The sequence below is a fragment of the Beta vulgaris genome, chromosome 4 (assembly GCF_026745355.1).
Source record: "Beta vulgaris subsp. vulgaris cultivar EL10 chromosome 4, EL10.2, whole genome shotgun sequence".
Classification (NCBI taxonomy): Eukaryota; Viridiplantae; Streptophyta; class Magnoliopsida; order Caryophyllales; family Amaranthaceae; genus Beta; species Beta vulgaris.
In genome coordinates this window covers 43,748,899-43,770,704 of record NC_079205.1, presented here as the reverse complement: position 1 = coordinate 43,770,704, position 21,806 = coordinate 43,748,899, and the positions used below count along the sequence as shown (strand labels likewise).

The window sequence follows — 21,806 nt, the reverse complement described above, 5'->3', positions numbered from 1 at the left end:
TACATTTGTGGGTATTGTATGCATACTAGTTAGCTCTGTTACAGAAACTTCATGAATTAGATGGCAAAGTATATCTAAACTCCAAAAACTCAATACAAACCATAGGATGTTCATTCAAAACACACATTTCCATCTGCCAATGGTGTTAGTTTTTGTTTTTTCCATGAGTTGTTACTTATTTCCTTGTGCACTCAAACCATAGGATGTTCATTCAAAACACACATTTCCATCTGCTAATGGTGTTAGTTTTTGTTTTTTCCATGAGTTATTACTTATTTCCTTGTTTGCATCCCTGCAAAAAAAAACTTTTCTTACAATTCCTCAACTAACAAAAGTAGTTTTTGTTTTCTCTCCTTTTTTTTTTCTCTGAGATGGAGTATCAATTATCTCTTCATCTACATTTGTGGGTATTGTATGCATACTAGTTAGCTCTGTTACAGAAACTTCATGAATTAGATGGCAAAGTATATCTAAACTCCAAAAACTCAATACAAACCATAGGATGTTCATTCAAAACACACATTTCCATCTGCCAATGGAGTTAGTTTTTGTTTTTTCCATGAGTTGTTACTTACTTCCTTGTGCACTCAAACCATAGGATGTTCATTCAAAACACACATTTTCATCTGCTAATGGTGTTAGTTTTTGTTTTTTTCCATGAGTTATTACTTATTTCCTTGTTTGCATCCCTGCAAAAAAAAACTTTTCTTACAATTCCTCAACTAACAAAAGTAGTTAAAAAATTATTAAAAAAAGCATGAAAACGTTCACAGTGGGACTCGAACCCACAATCTCCCGCTCCGGAGGCGAGCGCCTTATCCATTAGGCCATGCGAACCTGTGTACCATAACTCTACAAAATTAATTTATTGACTCATAGAACAACGATTTCTAAGGACTCTAACAAGCTAAATTAATGGCAGTTTTCGCTCATCATCTCCTTCTCTCTCTGCAATTTCTCGCAGCAAAACCCTAACAAAACCCTCTCTTTCTCTCCTCTCTGAATATTGCATTGCAGAAAAAAAAATGGCATTAGCAACACCAAATCTATTCTCCAACTGCCCTAATTTTAATTTTTCCCGCAAAAAAGCAGTTCCTCTCATGTTTTCTCTCTCCACTTTCCGCCCTTCTTCTTCCTCCTCTCTCAGGTAATTTCTAGACTCAGATTCAATTTTATTGCAACTTCTTTTTTTAATTCATTATTATAAATGTGTGTTATAATTTTTTTTTTTTGTAATCAGGATTCTCCAAATTATCCCGAGAAATAGTAGAAGAATTATTTGTTCTGCTGCTTCTGCAGCTGGAAGCTCTAGCTTCGACAGCGAATCGAATCCTTATGAGGTAGCTTCTTTTTTTTTTTTTAATACTTTTATTGTTAGTGAAGTGATGATTTTCTTAAGGGATTCGCATAATTTTTTTTGAGGTATATGATATCCTATCAAATATGTAAGATGGGTATATGTGTGATGATAATGATTGGAAAAAGAAAAAATGAAAGTAAGATGGGTATATGATGATAATGGTCCGTCCAAAAAAAAAAAGCAACATGGTATGTGTCTAATCTGTCTATGTGATGATGACTATAATGGTCCATAAAGAAAAGGAAGATGGATATATGATGATAATGGTCCATTAGAAAAAACTAGCAAGATGGTATGTGATGATAATGGTCCATTAGCAAGATGGTATATGATGATAATGGTCCATTAGCTAGATGGTATGTGATGATAATGGTCCATTAGCAAGATGGTATATGATGATATGGTCCATTAGAAAAAGAACTTGGAAGATGGTATATGATGGTAATGGTCCTTTGCACCGTAAGAAATAAAGATTCAACTATGAAATAAATGATTTCCTGCTATTTTCTGTCGTAAATAGTGGGTGATGTTTCAATTCCTTTGGGGGTGAGTGTTTTTCTGGGGGGATGTTTGGAGCTTTTAATGGTGAGTGTTTACAGCGATATAATTCCCATTGGTTATTCCATCTCTGATTAAATGATTCATTGATGCCTTTTTGTGAGATGGGTGTATGTATTAGGGACTTGATCATGGTCCATGTTAGGTTTCTTAGGCCTCGTTTGGTTCACATGGGAAGTAATTTCCCATGGGAATTTACATTTCATGGGAAATTCTTTCCCTTGTTAATTTCCTAGGAATTAGACAAAATTGTTTGGTTGACACCATAGGAAGTTGCATTTCCTAGGAAATTACTCACCAAGGGGGGCTTGGTGAGTGATTTCCCATGTTTCATGGGAAATTCTATTTCCCTTGGAATTTGTATTTCCTATGCTTCTCCTATTTTCCTTCAACCAAACACAACACTCATAATGTATTTCCTAGGAATTTGTATTTCCAAGGGAAATAACTTCCAACCAAACAACACCTTATTGTTTAAAAGAATGCTTGTAGACTTGAAGTTTATTGGCATATGTTTTTGGTTTCATAGTAGTAGGTTTTGAATTATTTAGGTGCTTGGAGTGAGCCCCATCGAGGGCTTTGACATGATTAAGGCGGCCTATACTAAAAAACGTAGAGATGCTGAACGAAGAGGTGATGAAGCCACTGCTGCCTTGGTAAGCTTGCATGTTCACTTGAACTTTCTTAGGGATCATTGCGTGATGTAGCTCTTTTTGCCAAGTTAGGAAGTGTTGGGTCATTTTGTGTATATATCTTTTAATGTTCTCTGCAATTTCAGTTAGAAAGGGCTTACGACAAGATCATGATGGCACAACTAACTAAGAGGAAAAAAGGGGAGACATTTGGTTCATTTAAGGTACACATCTATGTGTTTTCTTTGGAAACCTTTGCTCTCTATCAAGTTTTTATTAGTAGATGTTACTAATAACTAATAAGTAATAACTCCTTAGCATGTCGCAAACTTTTTTTTGTCAATCGCTCGTGTGCTGCGTTTTGGTCATATAGTTCTTATAGCAACTTATTCATTGGTTCTTCATTGAGTTTATGAGATAAGGTTTTAGAAGGAGACTAGATGGCATATTTGATGTTAGCATTTATCTTCCATGCCACTTAGGGTTTCTGGTTCCACTTTTGTGTGCTTTTTCCAGATTTGAGAGCTCATTTGTGTATCATGTGTATGTTATAGGGCAAGAAAAGTTGCAATTTATTTGAGCTGTTGTATTTCATGATACCTTTTTCTTTGGTCAGCTAGAGTCTACCTATTGGCTTGTCTAAATTTGATTGTAATTCTTGTATAACACAGGTTTCAAAGGATGTTAAATATGCTGATAAGCTGCCAGTGGTATCATGGGGACCCAGGTCTGTATTTGGGAGTTTTCTCTGATTTTTGGCTAATTTGCTATAGCTTGTGTGTATCGTGGAATATTTATATACTTGTTTGTCCATCTTTGGTGTTATATATGTAAAGGATCAAGTCTGTTGCCGTAAGATAATACTAATAGTTTGTATCAAGAAATGGTTGTACCTACGTAGATACTAATTCTGGAGGTACTTTATAGGGGTGGATGAGGAGAAATTTTTTAGAATTGTAATTGGTGCTGACTAATAGTCTTTAAATTTACATTTCAATAAAATGGGTTACAGTTCATTCTCCTCTTCTCTTTTTTACTAGCTAATCTAGTACTGATGGACTCTGGTATGCTTTCAGGTTCAGCAAGTCTGATGTCAAAGATATGCGTATAAATATGGCTATATCTGCTGTATTTGTAAGTGCTGCTCGACTGATTGCTTTGTGCTTCCTTTTCCCTTGACTAGCAAATTTCACTGCTAGCATTTCTGGCATGCTATCATAGCTGCTAATACTGATGTAATATGCATAATGGGTATTTTAAAATTCTTGGGTCGAATTGCCAAATGGGTAATTAAAAATTCACGACAACATAGCAGTATTGTAAATACCCTGTTTACCATGTGTATTCTAAAAGGTTAGGCGACCTGGGTAATCTAACAAGGTTACTTGATCATATGAGTCAGTTTTTGCTAGATTTTGTCTTTTTGTCACCTGTTTTGCAATTGTCATGATTCTTTTTTGCTTTGAATTTCCCTAATTTCTTTATTTCTTTTATTGTTAATTTGTTCTTTTTCACATCTTATATAACCTTTAGTGAGTAGCAGTTGGGTGGAATCATTCATTTTTTGAGCTAAACCTTTACTAGTATAAGAGAGAGAAAGGGAGAGGAAAGGTAAAAAGAATTGGATGAGAAATTGTCGGCAAATTGTTGAGAATTTTATTAATTTTTTTATTTTCATTTTGGAAGAATTTTTTTGAGACGCTTAATGTAAGTTTCGGGAATTAATAGTGGTGAACTATAAATAAATCTTTTAGCATAAAAAACTTATCGTGTTTTCCTTTTTGTTAAAATTGTACTTTTTGCAATATGGCATTCATTTGTTATGTCACTGAAATTTGTAAATTCAGAGCAGGACTGCAGGTTAAAATAGTAACTGGCAAAAGGAAATGATATTAGGGAAATATGAAAAACTTGGAATTCTGCCAAAAAAAAAGGGGCATATAAACACTCAACAGGGATTTATAAAATCCCCATGCGTTACCCATTTTATTAAAAATACTAGTGTGGTAAAGATTGTTGATTTTTACATACCAATATTCTGCTAATATTTTTCTAATATGCCCATATTGAAAATACTCTTTATTTGGCAATTTGGCCCAATTTTTTTGTCTTTGAATGGACTATAGTGAACACTAAGTACATTGTTTGGAGATAATAAAATTTGCAGTTTCTTTGAGCGAAACTTATGTATATGATTATATCTAACTTTGAGTTCATGTACATGTATTTGTTTCGTGTCAATATACAGATTGCTTGGATTTACATCACGCGCATTGCTGAATGGAAGCCAATACAGTTTATGGGTTTCGTGTTTGTGTATCGGATATTTGAGAAGTTGAAAGCCTTTGAACCACCTGTGTCTCCAACGTTCACTGTGAGTGATTATGGGAGTTGACAGTACTTTTTCCAAGTTCTCTGGAACTTCTGTTATTCTACATTACATAAATTCTGTTTAATGGGCTTGTCTTGTTGCAGGAAGAAGGTGAGGATGAAGGACGGGGTTTACGCATGGGGAAACGACTTCTTCGATCTCTTTGTCTAGTGTTTGGTTGTATTGGTGTTGCTTCCTTGGTATGTGGCCTTCTTCATGGCAACTTATGTTTTGCAGTTTCTGCAGTTTGTTAGATAAGAAATTTGCAGTTTGTTAGATATGGTTCTAATAAGCAATCGACAGTAATTTATAATGTTACAATGGAACTAGTCGCTGTCTTGGGATACCCGTAAGGCTGAAAATTGGTAATGTGACATTTACTTTAGATCCTCAACTAAGTTCCACTTGACTGTCTAAGATGGACTGGACAAGGTTTCTGTAGTTCTACAAGATGATTTCTTTGTCAGCTTTTATATTTTTTTGAGTTTGTGGTGGAGAATGCAACACGCTTACGTTGACAGGCATGATATTTGCTGGCAATCTGGAACATTTTGTTTGCCACTCTCATCATACTCCACTTCTTTAGTTCTTTTTGGTTGGCTTTGTTAGTTTAGTGGTAAAATAAGGATCTCATACTTCTATAGTTGAAAATGCCATGCTTGGAGTAATTATAGTTTGTAGGATATAAGTGTCGTTGGATTTATACATGATTTTTCCAATGATTACAGCTTTGGAACAGTATCTACTATGGAAAGATCTCGACGGATTTTTTTGATTAAGAGATTCTTTCAGAACTTTCTCCTGTCTAGTCTTGAATAAAAGCTCTTAAAATAAGCAATAAGGAAAGAGGTTAGCTAAGAGTTTTTGCTAACTCCAAACTGACACGAAATAACCAAAATGAAAGTAAGACAATATAATGAGTTTTATCAGTGCTACCTAAATATAGATCCATAATTCTGTATGCAAGCTGTAAAAGGGGAAATTTCAAAAGGTTCTTTCATGAACTCTTTTCTCTGATTGTCTGTTTTTCCTCCCTCTTTTTTCATTTAAAATCTGATTGAGTATTCTGGCATTTATTGTAGGCATTCACTGGTGTTTTAAACCTGATCGAGTATTCTGGCAAGTCCATACCTGTTGCCCTTTACAATAGCCAGGTACCCTTTCCGCTCACTTTTCTGAATTCTGACATCTGAACTTAATCATGGATGATCTGTTATTCTGTTTTAATATCTGATCTTCACTCTTGCTGGTATAACAGGAACTAATTGTCACATGTGCTTCAGCCATTCTTCTCTATATCATGGCTTCCTTTTACAGATGATGATTCAGTCTCATAAACTTGGTAACAGATTTTGTATGTATTCTGAAAGTTGTGAGTGGTGACTGCCAATTTTGTCAACTACATATATTCATCCTTACCTTCTGTATTATTTGAGTACTTTGTGTAGTGTAGCTTGTCCACTAACTGTAAATTAGTGATGAATTCTCTTTTGTTTGCCTGATCACATGCATCAGGTAACCGATATTTTTTTTTTTAATTAATAGAGTACACTTGATGCTTTCGAGAAACAGAATGTGTGAGATTACATCCACTTTTGAGATCGTGATGGCATTTTGTAACTGTATTAATAGATTCAGACATTCAGTGGTGCCTCAACGAGTTCCAACAATACTTCATATATGTTTTAGGAAAATTAGACAGGAATAATCCCACCTCCAAAATCCAAAATTAGAGACTACATAGGGGGGAATGTGGTGGTTTGGTAGTTAGTGTAGCACCTCCAAAATCCATACACGTCTAAAGTACGTCGCATCGACTTTGGGAGTGTTACCGTCGCGATGAAACGCAAGATTTATTGAAATCAAACGCTAACTTAGGTCATTATCATGAAAACTAAACTGCAGTGGAAATAAAATGTAAACTACAAGTCGGGAGTCATCAATGACTCCTTTTTATTTAAACCACAAACTAAGGCCCTGTTCATTATCGTTTTTTGTTTTTAGTTTTCAGTTTCTTTGAAAACTAAAAACCAAAAACTGGAAACCAGAAAAAGTGGTTTTCACTTTTCAGTTGTCAGTTTTAAAAGTCATCATGTTCCAAATAAATTTGACTAATTTTTTATTCATTATAGAACATATATCATATAACTTTGAAAATCAAAAAACGGAAAACCACAGTAACACCGAACGGGCCATAAGTAAATCATAATAGTTATATAATGTTTAACTAAACCTTTTAAAAGTTTAGAGACTAGAGAATATCCCCATATGCTCAATCTCATGCAGCAACACCAGCACACCTAGTCTGCTCCCCATTGTAGCATCAATGGTTCATCACAAGTTAACAAACAACACAATAACAAACAATTAGCTATGCTGAGTACGTACTAAAACATTCAGGTAATATACTAAGCATAATCAAAACAATAAGAATCGTTCCTAGACATGATACTATGACATTATTACATTTATTACTTTTATAATTTAGTTGGCAGCGTACAGACACCGTCATCTTATTAGAATCATACGAACTGCTTAATCCTTAATAGACAACTTGGTCTATTAGATGAAATGCAAACACGATTTCGTTCCATCCCACATCCATCACCTTAATATGCATACCCCCAAGATCGTACGAAACCTTCCGCCTACTTGAGTTATCAAAATCCATAAAGACACTATTGTCGTCAGAGTAGGCCTGCGTAGGAGTGTAGAACAAGTCCTACACTCCCCCACATTGTTAATTACTTGTAGGGAGTCAAACTACAAGTTTATTGCCAAAATCCTTTCTTAGTATTGTCCATTAACACAACATTAAACACGTAATCATTTAATGTTCTTTCTTAGATACATTACTCAATTCTTTAATTCTTGTAACATCCGTGTTACACCATAAATCATAGGACATCAATCCAATACTTTTCATGCTTGTGATATGATAGTATTTCGCATTCAAACAACAATGGAATCAAATTCACAAGTCATACAATCACGAAATACATACAGATTTCCAATCCATTTCATGCTACCAAACAATCTCATCAATCACAATCTTACAATTATTCCCTATCATGATTCTAGGTTCCAATGAAAGAATTCATAACCTAACATGATATTGACATATGCAACTGAACTACTACGCGTACGTACCTTATAACGAAGAATCTCCGCTGACTATTTAAACGCTCCGCTTATGAAATTGGGACCTAATCGAATAATGAAATATTTCAGTGCTATGTCCTTGATATTATTAACATAAAACGACGTGACTAACTATATAAGACTTAGTGTTTCGGAATATAAAAATAATCAATCTTGTTGTTTACTTCTTTTTTTCATAACTCTATTGAAACTAACATCTTTTAAGAACTAATAACAATGTGCAAATTTGATTTTAGTTAACTTATAATATACTTATCCATAATACCAAAACTTAACCCATCATACATAGGTATAATTTAAGGAAGAATTGAGAATTAATATCGTCCTAAGAACTAATAGTGTACTCAAGAATCTGATTTCTTTAACTTTTACTATATTACCTTTACAAACTCCACTTGCACCATCATACCCAAGTACTACCAAAAATCAGATTTGAATATCAAGATTATTACTTCCTCCGTAACAAAAAGATTGCAACATTTGGGAAGGACACATATTCTTAGACAAAATTTGGTAATTGTAGTTAGATGGGTGAATTAGTGAAAAGTAGAAGAAAGAAAAAAGGAGGGGACCATTTGGTTAGTTGCCCATGTGGGTTAGGGAGTGGTAATAGTAATTTAGATTTTTTTTTGTAATGGCATTTTTGTAAATATGTTGAACTTTTTTAACTAAAAGTAGTAAGTTTCAAAATGTTGCATTTCTTCTGATACGGCCCAAAATGGCAAATGTTGCATTCTTTTTCTTTCGGAGGAAGTATAAACTTTACAACTATAACTAATAATTTGATTTCTTTTACTTACTTCATACCTTACTTATATTTACAAAACTTAATCAGATTTACAAACTTAAATCAACTTAAAAACTTAATCAATTTACAGCTTACTCCAATACAACCTAATCAATTTACAACTTGAAATTACAAAATCAAGTTATACAATATTATGTAATAAAAGATAAAATTGTATTATATTATTTATTTATTATACCGAACAACCTCGCCGGCGATAATCACCGGCGACGAAAATTCTGGCAGCGACACGCTCGCGCTCGCACAACCTACGTCGCCTAACTCGCGCGACCACAACACACTACGCATGATGCACGACGCTCGCCATCGAGCGTTCGCACCCACATCAGCCATGACACTCTTACCACACTCCCCCACAACGTCACCCTCGACACTCCCACCGCACACTTCACTCGCACCACCCTCGACACACATCGCGCCTCGCACAACTCCTCGCTCTGACGCTCTCCCTCGACACTCGTACGCCTTCGCACCACTTCACACAACTCGTCCAACTTCGCCCTCGACACCCTCTCTCGCACACAACACCGCAACACACTCGACTGCATACACACACGCTACACTCACCACTCGAGGCTGCCGACGATTTAAGGAAAAGGGAGGAGAAGAGGGTCGAGGGACGATTTATAGGGTGGGAAACCTAAGTCTAATAGGATTTGTTCCCAAATCAACTTCCTATTTATTATTTTATTCATTTCGAAAATAAAATAAAACCAAACCATAATATAATTAGGTATACTAAATAGGTTGCATAATTAAGTTATAATTATAGGTTTATCCAAACTGTATTATTCTTGTAAATAATATTAAAATAGTTTTCGATTATATTCTTTATATTTTCTTATTTATAAAGAATAACTCCCAAAAATATGAAGTATTACAGTTAGGGTTAGGGTTTAGGGCGGGGGTAATGTGTTAGAGGGTTAAGGGTTAGGGTTAGGGTTTTGGGGTTAGAGTTAGAGGGCTTAATTAGGATTAGAGGATTAATTAGGGTTAATGACTAAAAAAAACTTGATGTAGTTAGTCATTAAGGATATTTCATGAATTTTATTGAAATAGTTAGGGTAACTGGTGCATTTTTAAAAAGCAAGGGTAATACATTAATTTTAAAAAACCAAAGGAGTACCTGGTGAAAAACCATAAATTTATCTTAAGTAAATAACAGCATAAATGTAGCCTTCATTCCAACCCAACCTAACCAACCCCGGTCCCTCTCCCAAAAAAAAAAAGAACCTCAAAGGACATAACCTTGTTTGGCAAATAGAGTTTATTAGAGTTTGCTGTTAGAGTTTTAACTTTTTGTTCAGCAGATTTGACTGCTGATTTGACAACTTTTTTTGTAAATAGTTTTGGTAAAAATTAACTGATTACTAAAAGCTTATTGCCATTTGTTTGTGTAAAATGACATTTATAGACATTTTAATACATATGTGTAGTAATATTATTAGAGACAAAAAAGTCATTAAACATATTTCTACCTAATCCTCTAAAGAAAAAGCTCCTAATAGGAACTTTTTTCTTTTGAGAGTTTTTATTCCAAAACTCTCTCTAAAACTCTCTTTTACCAAATACCCCTTTTAGAGTTTTTGACTAGTCAAAACTCAAGTGGTCCAAACCTCTCTTTTTGCTCCAAAACTCTAATTGCCAAACACCCCCGCAATCTTATTATCTTTGTTGACATGACAAATCCGATGTTGTAAGATTGCACTAGACGTTATCATGTCTTCAATCAGAAAATACAACTTCCATAGACTCTAGAAATAAATTTATTTTCCTTCGAAATTTGAAGTAATAATACGACTATTTTAGATTATCAATCATATAAAATGTTTCCATAATTGTTTTCTACCTTCAATGAATATAATCCATTAAATTGTAATATGCACTTATCACATTTTTTTTCCAAAATGAAAAGAAAATTATTTGTATAAACAGTTTTAATGTCGTACAACGAAGACATTTACTCTAACTTTTCCTTTATATTTTCCTAGTTTATCATTAGTTATCACATTATCCAAACTCTCATAAATACACACATTTATTCTTTATGATCCATGTGGTATCTTTGACATTGTCTCCCATGGGATTATGGAGAATAATGCATAGTTATTGACAGATTTAAGCGACATTAAGATTGATATTAATTCAGACTCTAACGAGTTGGATTACATTCAAATTTATGTTAATTAGCTTATTTTAATACATCTAATCAATTTTTAAAACCATAATTCCTAAATTAGCCGAATAATTCAAATTAGGTATAGTTAGATTAATTTTGCCAATAACATATAATAGTTGGCAAGTTTAAACACACCACCATACTTAGGCCATCTCATCACTATTAGTTTTCCTTAAAACAAGAGGAGTCAAATTCAACCGGCAAAATGAGCTAACTTTCAATTTTCCAACCCATCTACCTTCCTAACACCATCCAAATTGGCAAATTCTCAACCCAATGGCAGCCCTCTAAATCTAATACCTTAAAACTTCCAATCCCGAAGGTTGCGTGATACGTGATACGTAACAAGTACAACTTTTCTATCTTTTAACTTTTTTTTTTTGTTTGGCCTTTTCTAATCCTTGTTTGGCTTTCCTGATCATCACTGACTCGCACATTCCGTGTTCTCCAAACTGGCATTCTTACCCAAGAGACCTAAAAGTTGTGACTTTTTACTTTACTTTTCAGCACCAAATACATACTCTATTCAACACCTATGTGCATGCTTCCCATAGTTAGGGGTTCATTCTACATACATACAAGTATACGACATACTATATATATTTGTGCCTAGAAGACTTTAATAGGTTATATCTTTGGTTTTTCACTGTCCTTCATAAATTTGGTAAATTTACTCAACAATTAACTTGGTATTCCATATTTTTGCTTCCTGATTGATATAAAGGCTTCAATATACTTGGAAGTGAACAAAACGCAAGATCACTTGTAGTCGTCTATTCGATTGGTATGTCAATTGCCTCTTTCTTTCATGTATTATTATTATCTGAGAAAGATAATTAGTCATTCGTACAAGCGATGTTGTAGCCCGTAGGTGATTACATGTAACTTGAGCCTAATTTTTTAATCCAAATAAAGTGAAGTATAGATTCTAATTCACCTAGTTTGAGATTATGATTATTCCCATATTACAGTTCTATATAGTATTGGTTGTAATTGTTATATTTCATCTTTTGAAATGGAATTTTTATTTATTGACTCCGAAAACAAGTAATTGATTTTGAATGATAATTTGCACTTTAAGTTCGGAAGTTGATTCTTTTTGTTAGTTAAGCTTTTTAAAATTGATAATATCATAAATAATTGGTTGCTTAAAAAAATATTCCCTCTGTATTTTTTTATCTTTCTCACTTTTTCTCACTTAGAATCTTGACACTATTCACAAATCACAATTAGAGAGAATTTTTTAGATTTTTATATAAGAAAAAATATAATCATGCAGGGGCTTGTTTGATTCCTCTCACTAAGTACTTTATTAATATTCAATTATTATAATTTTTACTAGCAAACGTGTAAAGTCAAGTAGAAAAGATAAAAAATACAGAGGGAGTACTCCATTGTGAGTAAAGGTGATTCTTGTATAAGGAAATATTTTTGAGAGATAACCTAATTTGAATCATGTTTTCTAAATTATCTTGGCCTACCTTCTAAAAAAATACACGTTTAGATAATTCAGATTAATTAAAATAAATTTTCCTAAATTCACTTCACAATTAAGTTCAAGTCCATATTAGTTCGTGTTAGTTAAATATGTTCAAACCAATTTAGCTAGTTACGATAAATTTTATTCATCCTTAATATATCATACTAAGTTTTTAATTTATAGTTTTTCTTAATAAAGTATAAACTTCAAATAAAATTTAACCTTGTGTATGGTATGAGTCCGTGGCCCCCTAGTCCAAATTCTAAACGTTTTATTAATTGATTATATCACTATGTTTTCGCTACTTTTTAACAAAAATTGGTTTGTTATCTCTAAGCTATTAAATATAGAAAAAAGAATCATGATTGACACTTTGTAACAAGAAGAAATTGGAATTTGATAATTGGATACTGATTTGTAAAATGATAACTAAAGATTTTGAGACCTCTTGCAAAATGGGACAAAAAATTGAAGTTGTACTTTAAAATCAAATTTTATATAAATGTCAATTTTTGCATCTATTCACTTGTATTGAATATAGGAGTATCAATTTTATCAGCATCTCATATGAGGAAAAGAATAATAGTCAAACATAGTTTATCAAGAAATTAACACATGTTATTCCATGCAAAAATACCCTTTTATTATGCAACTGCTAATTTAATTTACGTGGATTCCCTTAATCTTTACAAGTATTGGATCAAATTTCTGAAGGTGGGGAATTTGAATTTGTCCAAAGTAGTTTGTTCCTTTATCTTTGGCTCACCAAAGTAATCTGTTTCTTTGTCAATTTTGTTTGTTTCACCATCAAATAAACTTGGCACCAAAAAAAAAGGAAAAGCATAACACTTGAGGTGGCATCCAATTCGTTCATATTTCATTTTCAATTATTTACGTGTCCTTCGCTTTTGGAAACACTCCTTCTATCTCTTAGTACTACTTATAGTGCTGTTTTTGTGTGTGCTCATTACTCAAATTCATCACTTCACGAGAAAGAAAGATAGAAAGAGAGAAAGAGACTAATTAATTAAGCAGAAGTTGTTAATTAACTTGTGTGAGTTTATAATTTATGGGTTTTGTTTTACAAGGGTTTAATCAATATATATAACCCATAAATTAATTTAAGTTTTGTTAACTTTTGTGTTTTTGTGTGATTTTTCAGATCAAATGGGGGAAGTTGCAACTCATAACGGTATTTCTCTCTCCTCACCTCATTAAAATCTCTGAAGCTTTGCATGCATGATTTTGTAATTCTATGATGATGCATTCTCTTCCCTTTTATTCTGTTCTTTTTCTTATGGGTAATTTTGTGCTTGTTGTTTTGTTGCTTTGCTTTATGTTTTTGCACCAAAATTGTAGTAGAAAATATAGTTTTTTTTATTCATACAAGCCACGAAGACGGTACAAAATATAAAGAAGGGGAGAAGGATTCGAATCTGTGACCTATCGTTCACAGCACCTCAATCTTAACCACTAGGCCAAGACATCCTTGGTTAGTAGAAAATATAGTTGTGAATGAAAGACATATATTTTGTTGAATGAAGTAAATTGTTTCTTAGTTTGAGGCATAAACTTTTTGCCAAGAAGGGATGTTATAGTAGCTCTTTTCTTATTTATCGTCTGAACTGGTGAAGGTTTAACTGAAGTCCTGTTTTCTTCGAGTTAAAAGATTAATATTTCAAGAAAAAAGTTCTACAATACTTTTGTCCAAGATATATAGTGTGTTAAGTGTACCTAGTATTGAGGATCAAGCACGAATATTTAAGGTTAATAAAGAGGCCAATAACATGGGTTCGTAATTCGTTCATCATATACCGGGTGTATCATGTGTACGGTACATACAAGACTAATTTTTAGTCATTTAGAACTTTCCTTTTTAGCACATTATGCTCATTTGGATTATTTTAAATGAGCAATGGGAAAAAAGAAATAATCTTGGGTATACTATGTTTATGGACTATGGTACACCAGTCACCAGGTGTATGATAAAATTTGTACCAATAACATAGGTTAAGTTGAAAGTAATTTTGTAAGAAGTAGGATAACTCATTAGCTGATCATCTTCATCTTTCCTCTTCTTGTTTAATGTGGGGGCAACTCGTCTCAACTCACATACAGAGCCTTTTATCTTAACTCTCCCCCTCACTTGGAGAACTGATTATTGGCCTTCGATCTTTTCCTCGCTCTTTCGGGACTGATAATGGGCTGGTTTGTCTGCACACAGCCACTTATGCAGTCATCTTTGGAGAATCTATTCACATATAAAAATTCCAATGAGGATTCTTTCTAAAATCCATAGGCAATAAGGTAGAGGAGTCCGCTAGGCTTATATGTTGATAGTCTTCCATCTTCTTCTTTAATTAATGTGGGACAACTAGTCCCTAACTCCATGTGAGCTTTTTTTTCCTAACAAATTCCGTAGTTTGCGAACCACAAAAATAACTCAGAATTGCTTTAAATTAGTTTTATTTAGGCTAACGCATTATAGTTTAGAGAAAGTTGGATGTCTGTAGTTCAAAATATGAGCAATTGGGACAATCGTGATTTACCAACTTTTTATTTTGGTTTGTTTGGAGCTAACAAAGGACAAGGATGTAGACAGTTCTTCCCCCTAGAAACTTTACCATCTAACTTGTATGTTTGGCACTAGTAATCCTAACAATGAACTAACTTATTGGATAAGAATGCACTATGATATCCAAAACTCTTATATTTTCGTCTTGTGGTACGTCAATGTCTAGCACAGATTTTATGCTTGCTGCTCAAAACTTGAAAACGTCATAGTTAATTCAATGTGAAAAGACCTAAGAGAGCAAGATAAGCAAAAGTAAATTGAATATGACACAAAATTTGCACCACTATAGATTTTTTAATGCTACGCTCATCAAATCAATGTGGACAAATACAAGATACACATGAGTTAGGAGGTTAAATTCTTGGAATATAGTCCTACTTTTAACCACTTTTTTTAGTTAGGTACAAGCAAAACAGTTTTATGCTAAAAGAAACAAAATCCCCATATGATAACAACAATAATTATTCAACATGATTTCATTTGCCCCGCTTTTTATTGCCACTTCTCTAGAAAAGATACATATTCTTGACTTTCTCATTTTATTTAGATAATGGCGAGATGGTTAAAAGAGTGGTGGACATGCGATCTGATACAGTCACCAAACCAACTGAAGCAATGCGTGCAGCAATGGCAATTGCTGAGGTTGATGACGATGTATTGGGTTATGATCCAACTGCTCTCCGCCTTGAAACAGAGATGGCACGAATCATGGGCAAAGAGGCTGGGCTGTTTGTTCCATCGGGAACTATGGGAAATCTCATTTGTGTACTCGTGCACTGTGATGTGCGAGGAAGTGAAGTCATTCTTGGAGACATATCTCATATCCACATATATGAGAATGGTGGTATTTCTACCCTCGGTGGGGTCCATCCAAGAACGGTTAAGAACAACATCGACGGGACTATGGATTTGGATTTGATTGAAGCTGCCATCAGAGATCCAAAAGGAGAGCTTTATTATCCCAGAACTAGACTTATATGCATTGAAAACTCGCACGCTAAGTAAGTATTCTGTATTTTTAAGCTTATGCATTCTACTTCTGGTTGGTATTTTGTCTGGTATTGCATAGCAGAAAGTCTGAAGTTGCACAGAGTACTATTGTTGGATATCTAAATGTGTAATAGAGAAGGTGGCCAGCTTTGAGTGAAATAAAAAAGAGCCCCATAGACTCAAAATTTAGATATCTAACAATTAGCTATCTAGTCATTCTCATAGAATTTCAAGATATAGCCTGTATATATCAGTTCTCTTTATTAGCAATTTTTCTTTTTAGCAACAATGACGGGCTGTACTCTCCTCTATGCTATTAGGACTGACCAATACTTGTGAAATGTTTACTATATTAAGGCCTTTAAGTGAAATGATTGATTAGTATGCTATGCAGTTGGCTCTGTGGCAAATAAAATGTGGAGGGCTCAGCTGCCAACTATATTTCCCCCTTCTATAATAACCATCATTGCTGTTACTTACGTTGCAGCTCTGGTGGACGATGCCTTTCTGTAGATTACACAGATAAAGTTGGAGAGTTGGCAAAGAAGCACGGCCTGAAGCTTCATATAGATGGGGCCCGTATCTTCAATGCTGCTACAGTGAGTGAAAACTTCTAGAACATAATCTTGTATTATGCGATTGCAATTTTACTCTATGCCCTCATTAGACCAATCTAACGTGGAATTCCGACCCCTACAAATATGCACCCAATGTAGTAATGAGGTCTTAGGAGATACAAGGTGTCGAAGAAAATGTAGATGGGAAATGCATAAGCACTAGAAACTTCACTTAATCAACTATCAAGTATCATTGATGACAAAGCTTCTTCGAGACACTATTATTTCCGTTGATTTGTATTAATTTTGGGCTAAAGTGTACATGAATAGTTAACTCATCAAATTTGATGGTTGATTCCACTATTATCACTCTGCTCCTCGTGATTTTAACTTTCCTATGTTTCTGGATTAATTGTTCCATATATATTGGCTGGCAGGCACTTGGGGTTCCTGTTGATAGACTGGTTCAAGCAGCTGACTCAGTATCGGTAATTATGTCCTCGCTGTTTTTTTAGCTTTATTCCGCAATCATTTAGTTTTTGTTTCAAGAAGAATCCAACTATGCCTTTATATTATTATAATGCTTAAATGCTTGAACTTTGATATTGCAAGAATTCTGTTGTAGTCCTCTCTTAAATCTTAAAAGATGATATCGACATCGTTCCCTGACATTTTACATGACTTAAGGTATGCCTGTCGAAAGGTCTTGGAGCACCTGTGGGAACTGTGATTGTGGGATCAAAGAGCTTTATAACTAAGGTATCACTAAACTTCGAATAATACTTAGATCTTGTTTTGACCTTTTATGTACTACAATTAGATTCTTTTTGATATCCTTTTAACTATAAATGTTTAGGCAAAGAATTTGAGGAAAACTTTAGGTGGTGGAATGAGACAGATTGGTATCTTGTGTGCCGCCGCCTTGGTTGCACTACAAGACAATGTAAGAAAACTTGAGGATGACCATAAGAACGCTAAGCTATTAGCAGGTTATTCATTTTTCTTTGCATCTATTGTCCAGCCTACTTTCATGCTTGGTGTCAAAGAAAAAAAATGGCTACGTTCATGCTTCAGAAATTGTTGTCCGTCTGCGGAAATGTTTCCTTAAATTAACATAGTTTATGCTTTATCTGTATGAACAGATGGATTGAACCAAATTACAGGGCTAAAAGTTGATAACAGTTCAGTTGAGACCAATATTGTAAGTACTCTGCAAACTATCATGGACACAAAAGAAATCGTTGGCTCATATTGTTTTTTGCCCCAACCCTTTCCCTGTAAATAACCTATGACACCGGGTTTCTGCCGAATAATGATAATACTAAGAATCTCAAGAAACTTAATTACTCCTGCTTAAACATGATCACCTATTATTTAGAGTGTCATTGGAATGAGAGATTATATATTAAATTTGATTGGTTTAAACTTTAAAGTAATTACTCTTCACTGCTCAAGATTATTAGTCATTGCATTTCAAACATCTTATTGTTCTTTGTTTCTTTTTTTCAACAGATCTACGTTCGAGTTTGTGAGAACTCAAACACTACAGCACCAAAATTGTCCAAGAGCTTGGAGGAGAATGGTATATTGGTCATGCTAGAAAATACATTCAGGTGATGATCATCTTTCATCATACAGTATCATTCATTATTCACTAAAGCAATTCAGGTTTCCCGACATGGCGTCATGCATTTCTAAATGTTCATTTTTTTTGGTAGTGTAATTGCTTTGAAGTTTGCTAGCTACTTTATTTGTGAGGGCATCATAATTGTTAGAATTTTTTCGTACCACCTTTTTTTACCATGTTTTGTGCATTACCAAATTATACTTTTTCTTTAAACGTTACCGCCTGAAGTAACTCGACTCACTGAAAACAACCACCTTAACTTGTTCCCCGGTGGATTTTCAGGCCAAGTGGGGTCCACTTGCCAATTTTTTTGTTCCCCCTTCTCACTCTCTCTCCCCCGATTTGTCGTCTTTTCACTTCTTTCACTCTCTTCAATTCGTCTTCACCAACCTCTCTGCAAAATCATCAACACCTCACAGATTTACAGAGATTCCTTCACTCTCTCCTGCACTTCATCCAAATTGTTAATTGTTCTGAATTGTGCATGCTTGGCAATGGAGTTGATTCATCATACACCTGGGTGTACCATGTGCATGATACAACCAATACTAATTTATGCTAATTTGGAACATTCTTTTTTAGTAGAGTTTGCTTATTTAGATGATTACAAATGAGCGGTAAGTAAAAAAAAAAACATTGGTTGTACCAAACGCATGGTACATTGTGTGTATAATAAAATTTGTACCTGAGAATGACCTCCTGAAGTGAAACTAAAATTATTGTTACATTTTCAGATTCAGGGTTGTAATCCACCATCAAATAACAACAAGTGATGTGCAACGTGCTTTGTCATGCATACAGGTACAATTCAAATCCGGTCTTTGCTATGAAATTCTAGGGCGGTGTTTAGCAAAGCCCTTCTTTTTTATTGTTTTCACTTTTCCTTTTTTTTGGGACAATTGATAGAATATTTTCACAAGTATGACTCATTCATGTCTTGTAAATAATTTTTGATCAAGACTCAAGATATTGCATCAGATAATCTCAAGTATTTTATTTTTTTTATAAAACAAAAAACAACTAATTCTATGTTTAATCCATGTTAATCTAACATAAATAATATTCCAAGTTCCAGCTTTTGGTATACATCAGTAATTGTGTATTAAATGCACAAAAATTGTTTAGCTTTACCATTGAGAATCTCATTAGTATGAGAATGAGATATATTTGAGTTAAGGATGGATTGTTCTATTTAAAACTTTCTATAGTTCAAATTTCTTTTTAGAAATCTCTACAGTTCAGATTATTTTGTGCAAATTTTTGAGTTGGGATTATTTACGAGACACGGGTAATACTTGGAATTATATTTTTTGAAATTTTTTCAATCAGTCTTCTCTCCAAAATCCATATTATATCAAGATTACTTACAAATTTTCGACTTGTATGAAATATGACAGCAAGCAGTAACTGGGGCATCAAGTGAACATGCTGAGAAGTGATGAAAGGCAACGAACTGCACTTGAGTACTTACTAATTATCATTAGTTGATTGATCTGTAGACTGTGAATCTTAATTCTATTTGATCATTCATCAAGTGCTACAAGTGTAACCAAAATTATGTGAACTATACATAATTATCCCGTTTTCTTAATGGCATATCTACTACTATCTTTTAGTGTGCTATTCCTATCTTGTATGTTGTATCCCCTGATAAATTCATGTTTTTCTGCATCATTGAGGAGCAAAACAGGATTCTGCATGGGATTTACGTTGGATTTAATAATTTAAAATAGACGTGAGTACGTGACATCAAAAGGTCTTATTGCTAGCATGCTAATTTCACAATCCCATTTTCCTCTTCTGCTAATTTAAATAGCTTTAGGTGTACTATATACCTCAATCAACATCAAATTAATTGAACGATAGGAGTTAGCTCAAGTGGGTAGAGTGTTTCCCTTGGCTCCTGAGGTCAGGGGTTCGATCCTTATTTCCAATAGCCAACCTGTTGGTGTTTCCTAATAAAAAAAAACATCAAATTAATTGTGTTCTTTATTGTAGACAATAGTTTATTGACATAAAATGGAAAATCAATTTTCCTTTAAAACCTTCAAAATGAAGGAAAAATTGTTTTTCTTACTTTTTCTTATCTCTTGTACACAACACACTCTCCTTTCACTACCTTCTTATTTTTCCTTTTCATTTTCCTTTTGTTTCATGATCATTTTTTCTTACATGAAACTAAATAACGGAAAACTAATTTTGGAATTGTGTTTCCATAAAAAAATCGTTTCACACTTAAAATGTTTGCTTTACCAAACCAAGGAGCCTAAATGCAAATTTGGAAACAGTTGTTTCAGGATTAAGATTTTTTTAATGAATCTGCAACATGTGTTGAAAATCAAATTATTGTTTTAATCGGTTAATTTATTGTAGTTGTTCATGGTTGAACCTATGAGTCACGTGTAGCCAACATTCTACACTCTATACAGTTGGTACTCCAAAATCCAAAGGTGTAACTTGAAACCTGTCATTAATTCTACAATCTCTCCATTCAACTCGAGAATTTCTGTTAGGGCCTCATTGTATTGTTGTATTGCTTTTGTATACAATCTCTCCATTCAACTCAAGAATCTCTCCAAAAGGGACATTGAATTCTTGACATAGGCCTTGTTTGGTTGACAAAACAAATCATGGGAAGTGCAAATTCTTAAGAAGTAGAAGTATATGAAGTTGTTTGGTTGGCAAAACCATGAGAATTTGTACTTCCTAGGAAGTTGTACTTCCTCCAAAATGGAGGAAGTTACTTACCTAGGGGGTAGGAAGTTCTACTTCCCATTATAAACCAAACATAATTTTACACTTCCTAGAAATTTCAAATACATAGAAAAAATAACTTTCTAGGAAGTATGACTTCCTATATACAACCAAACAAGGCCATAGTATCAACAAAGATGACATCATACTATTTTTTTTCTTTGATTTGACCTTCATTATCATGATTGATGCAGCCAAAATCGACCCTACATCTTCCTCTTATTTGGGATCCGTGGCAACTTGATTACTCACGTAATCTTTGACCGGGGACTATCGTTGGAGATGAGAATGCAAAGCACAAAAAAAAAATATTGAAATAGTAATTTATGCAATTCATTCACTTTAATCAACAAGAAAAGGCTGCCTTTATATGAGAAAGTATATGCGCATACCCGGTATGGGCCAACAATGTCCATATCGGGGTATGTTAGTAAGTTTGCTAGAAATAGACAAAAAAAATTGACTTAGACAACTCTGATCATGTTGGAGAGAAATCAAATCAACTATTATATGAATCAGATCAACTACAATGTGAATCAAATCAACTATAATGTAAACCAGATCATGAATATATGTAAGTAAAAACCCAAAAAAAAACAAAAAAAAAAGAAAAGAAAAAGTTGTATTTATTTACAACTTTGCCCCGGTACCTACATATATCGGGTATGTGCTTATCAACGCTCGCCTTTATGTAAGCTTGAAACAAACTGAAAAATGTAAAACAATTGGAAACCACTAAACCACTACCTAAAA

At 33.8% G+C, this 21,806-nt stretch overlaps 2 protein-coding genes and 1 non-coding gene across 6 annotated transcripts; 2 read left to right on the top strand and 1 right to left on the bottom strand.

Annotated features, from left to right (window-relative positions):
* Positions 1-764: 764 nt before the first annotated feature.
* TRNAR-CCG (transfer RNA arginine (anticodon CCG)) lies at positions 765-837 on the bottom strand. The gene has a single exon. It is a non-coding gene; the product is annotated as a tRNA-Arg (tRNA).
* A 63-nt stretch (positions 838-900) lies between these two features.
* LOC104907683 (hypothetical protein) lies at positions 901-6,578 on the top strand. Of its 3 annotated transcripts, XM_010696651.4 has the most exons (10): positions 901-1,147; positions 1,241-1,340; positions 2,470-2,574; positions 2,697-2,774; positions 3,222-3,277; positions 3,627-3,684; positions 4,799-4,924; positions 5,026-5,121; positions 6,004-6,075; positions 6,180-6,578. In XM_010696651.4, exons 1-10 carry the CDS (start codon positions 1,026-1,028, stop codon positions 6,240-6,242), a joined length of 876 nt encoding a protein of 291 aa, XP_010694953.2. In that variant the 5' UTR covers positions 901-1,025; the 3' UTR covers positions 6,243-6,578. The 3 variants fall into 3 exon arrangements, with proteins under 3 accessions (XP_010694953.2, XP_048499126.1, XP_048499128.1); XM_048643169.1 differs by lacking the exon at positions 901-1,147 and having other exon boundaries at positions 2,454-2,574; XM_048643171.2 differs by lacking the exons at positions 901-1,147; positions 1,241-1,340 and adding an exon at positions 1,931-2,067 and having other exon boundaries at positions 2,385-2,574.
* A 5,107-nt stretch (positions 6,579-11,685) lies between these two features.
* LOC104907682 (low-specificity L-threonine aldolase 1) lies at positions 11,686-19,922 on the top strand. Of its 2 annotated transcripts, none has more exons than XM_010696650.4 (11): positions 11,686-11,854; positions 13,713-13,742; positions 15,673-16,126; positions 16,603-16,714; positions 17,110-17,160; positions 17,360-17,431; positions 17,529-17,661; positions 17,815-17,873; positions 18,185-18,285; positions 19,034-19,100; positions 19,697-19,922. In XM_010696650.4, the coding sequence occupies exons 2-11, from the start codon at positions 13,718-13,720 to the stop codon at positions 19,736-19,738; spliced, it is 1,116 nt and encodes a 371-aa protein (XP_010694952.1). In that variant the 5' UTR covers positions 11,686-11,854; positions 13,713-13,717; the 3' UTR covers positions 19,739-19,922. The 2 variants fall into 2 exon arrangements, with proteins under 2 accessions (XP_010694952.1, XP_010694951.1); XM_010696649.4 differs by lacking the exon at positions 11,686-11,854 and adding an exon at positions 13,461-13,604.
* Positions 19,923-21,806: the final 1,884 nt, after the last annotated feature.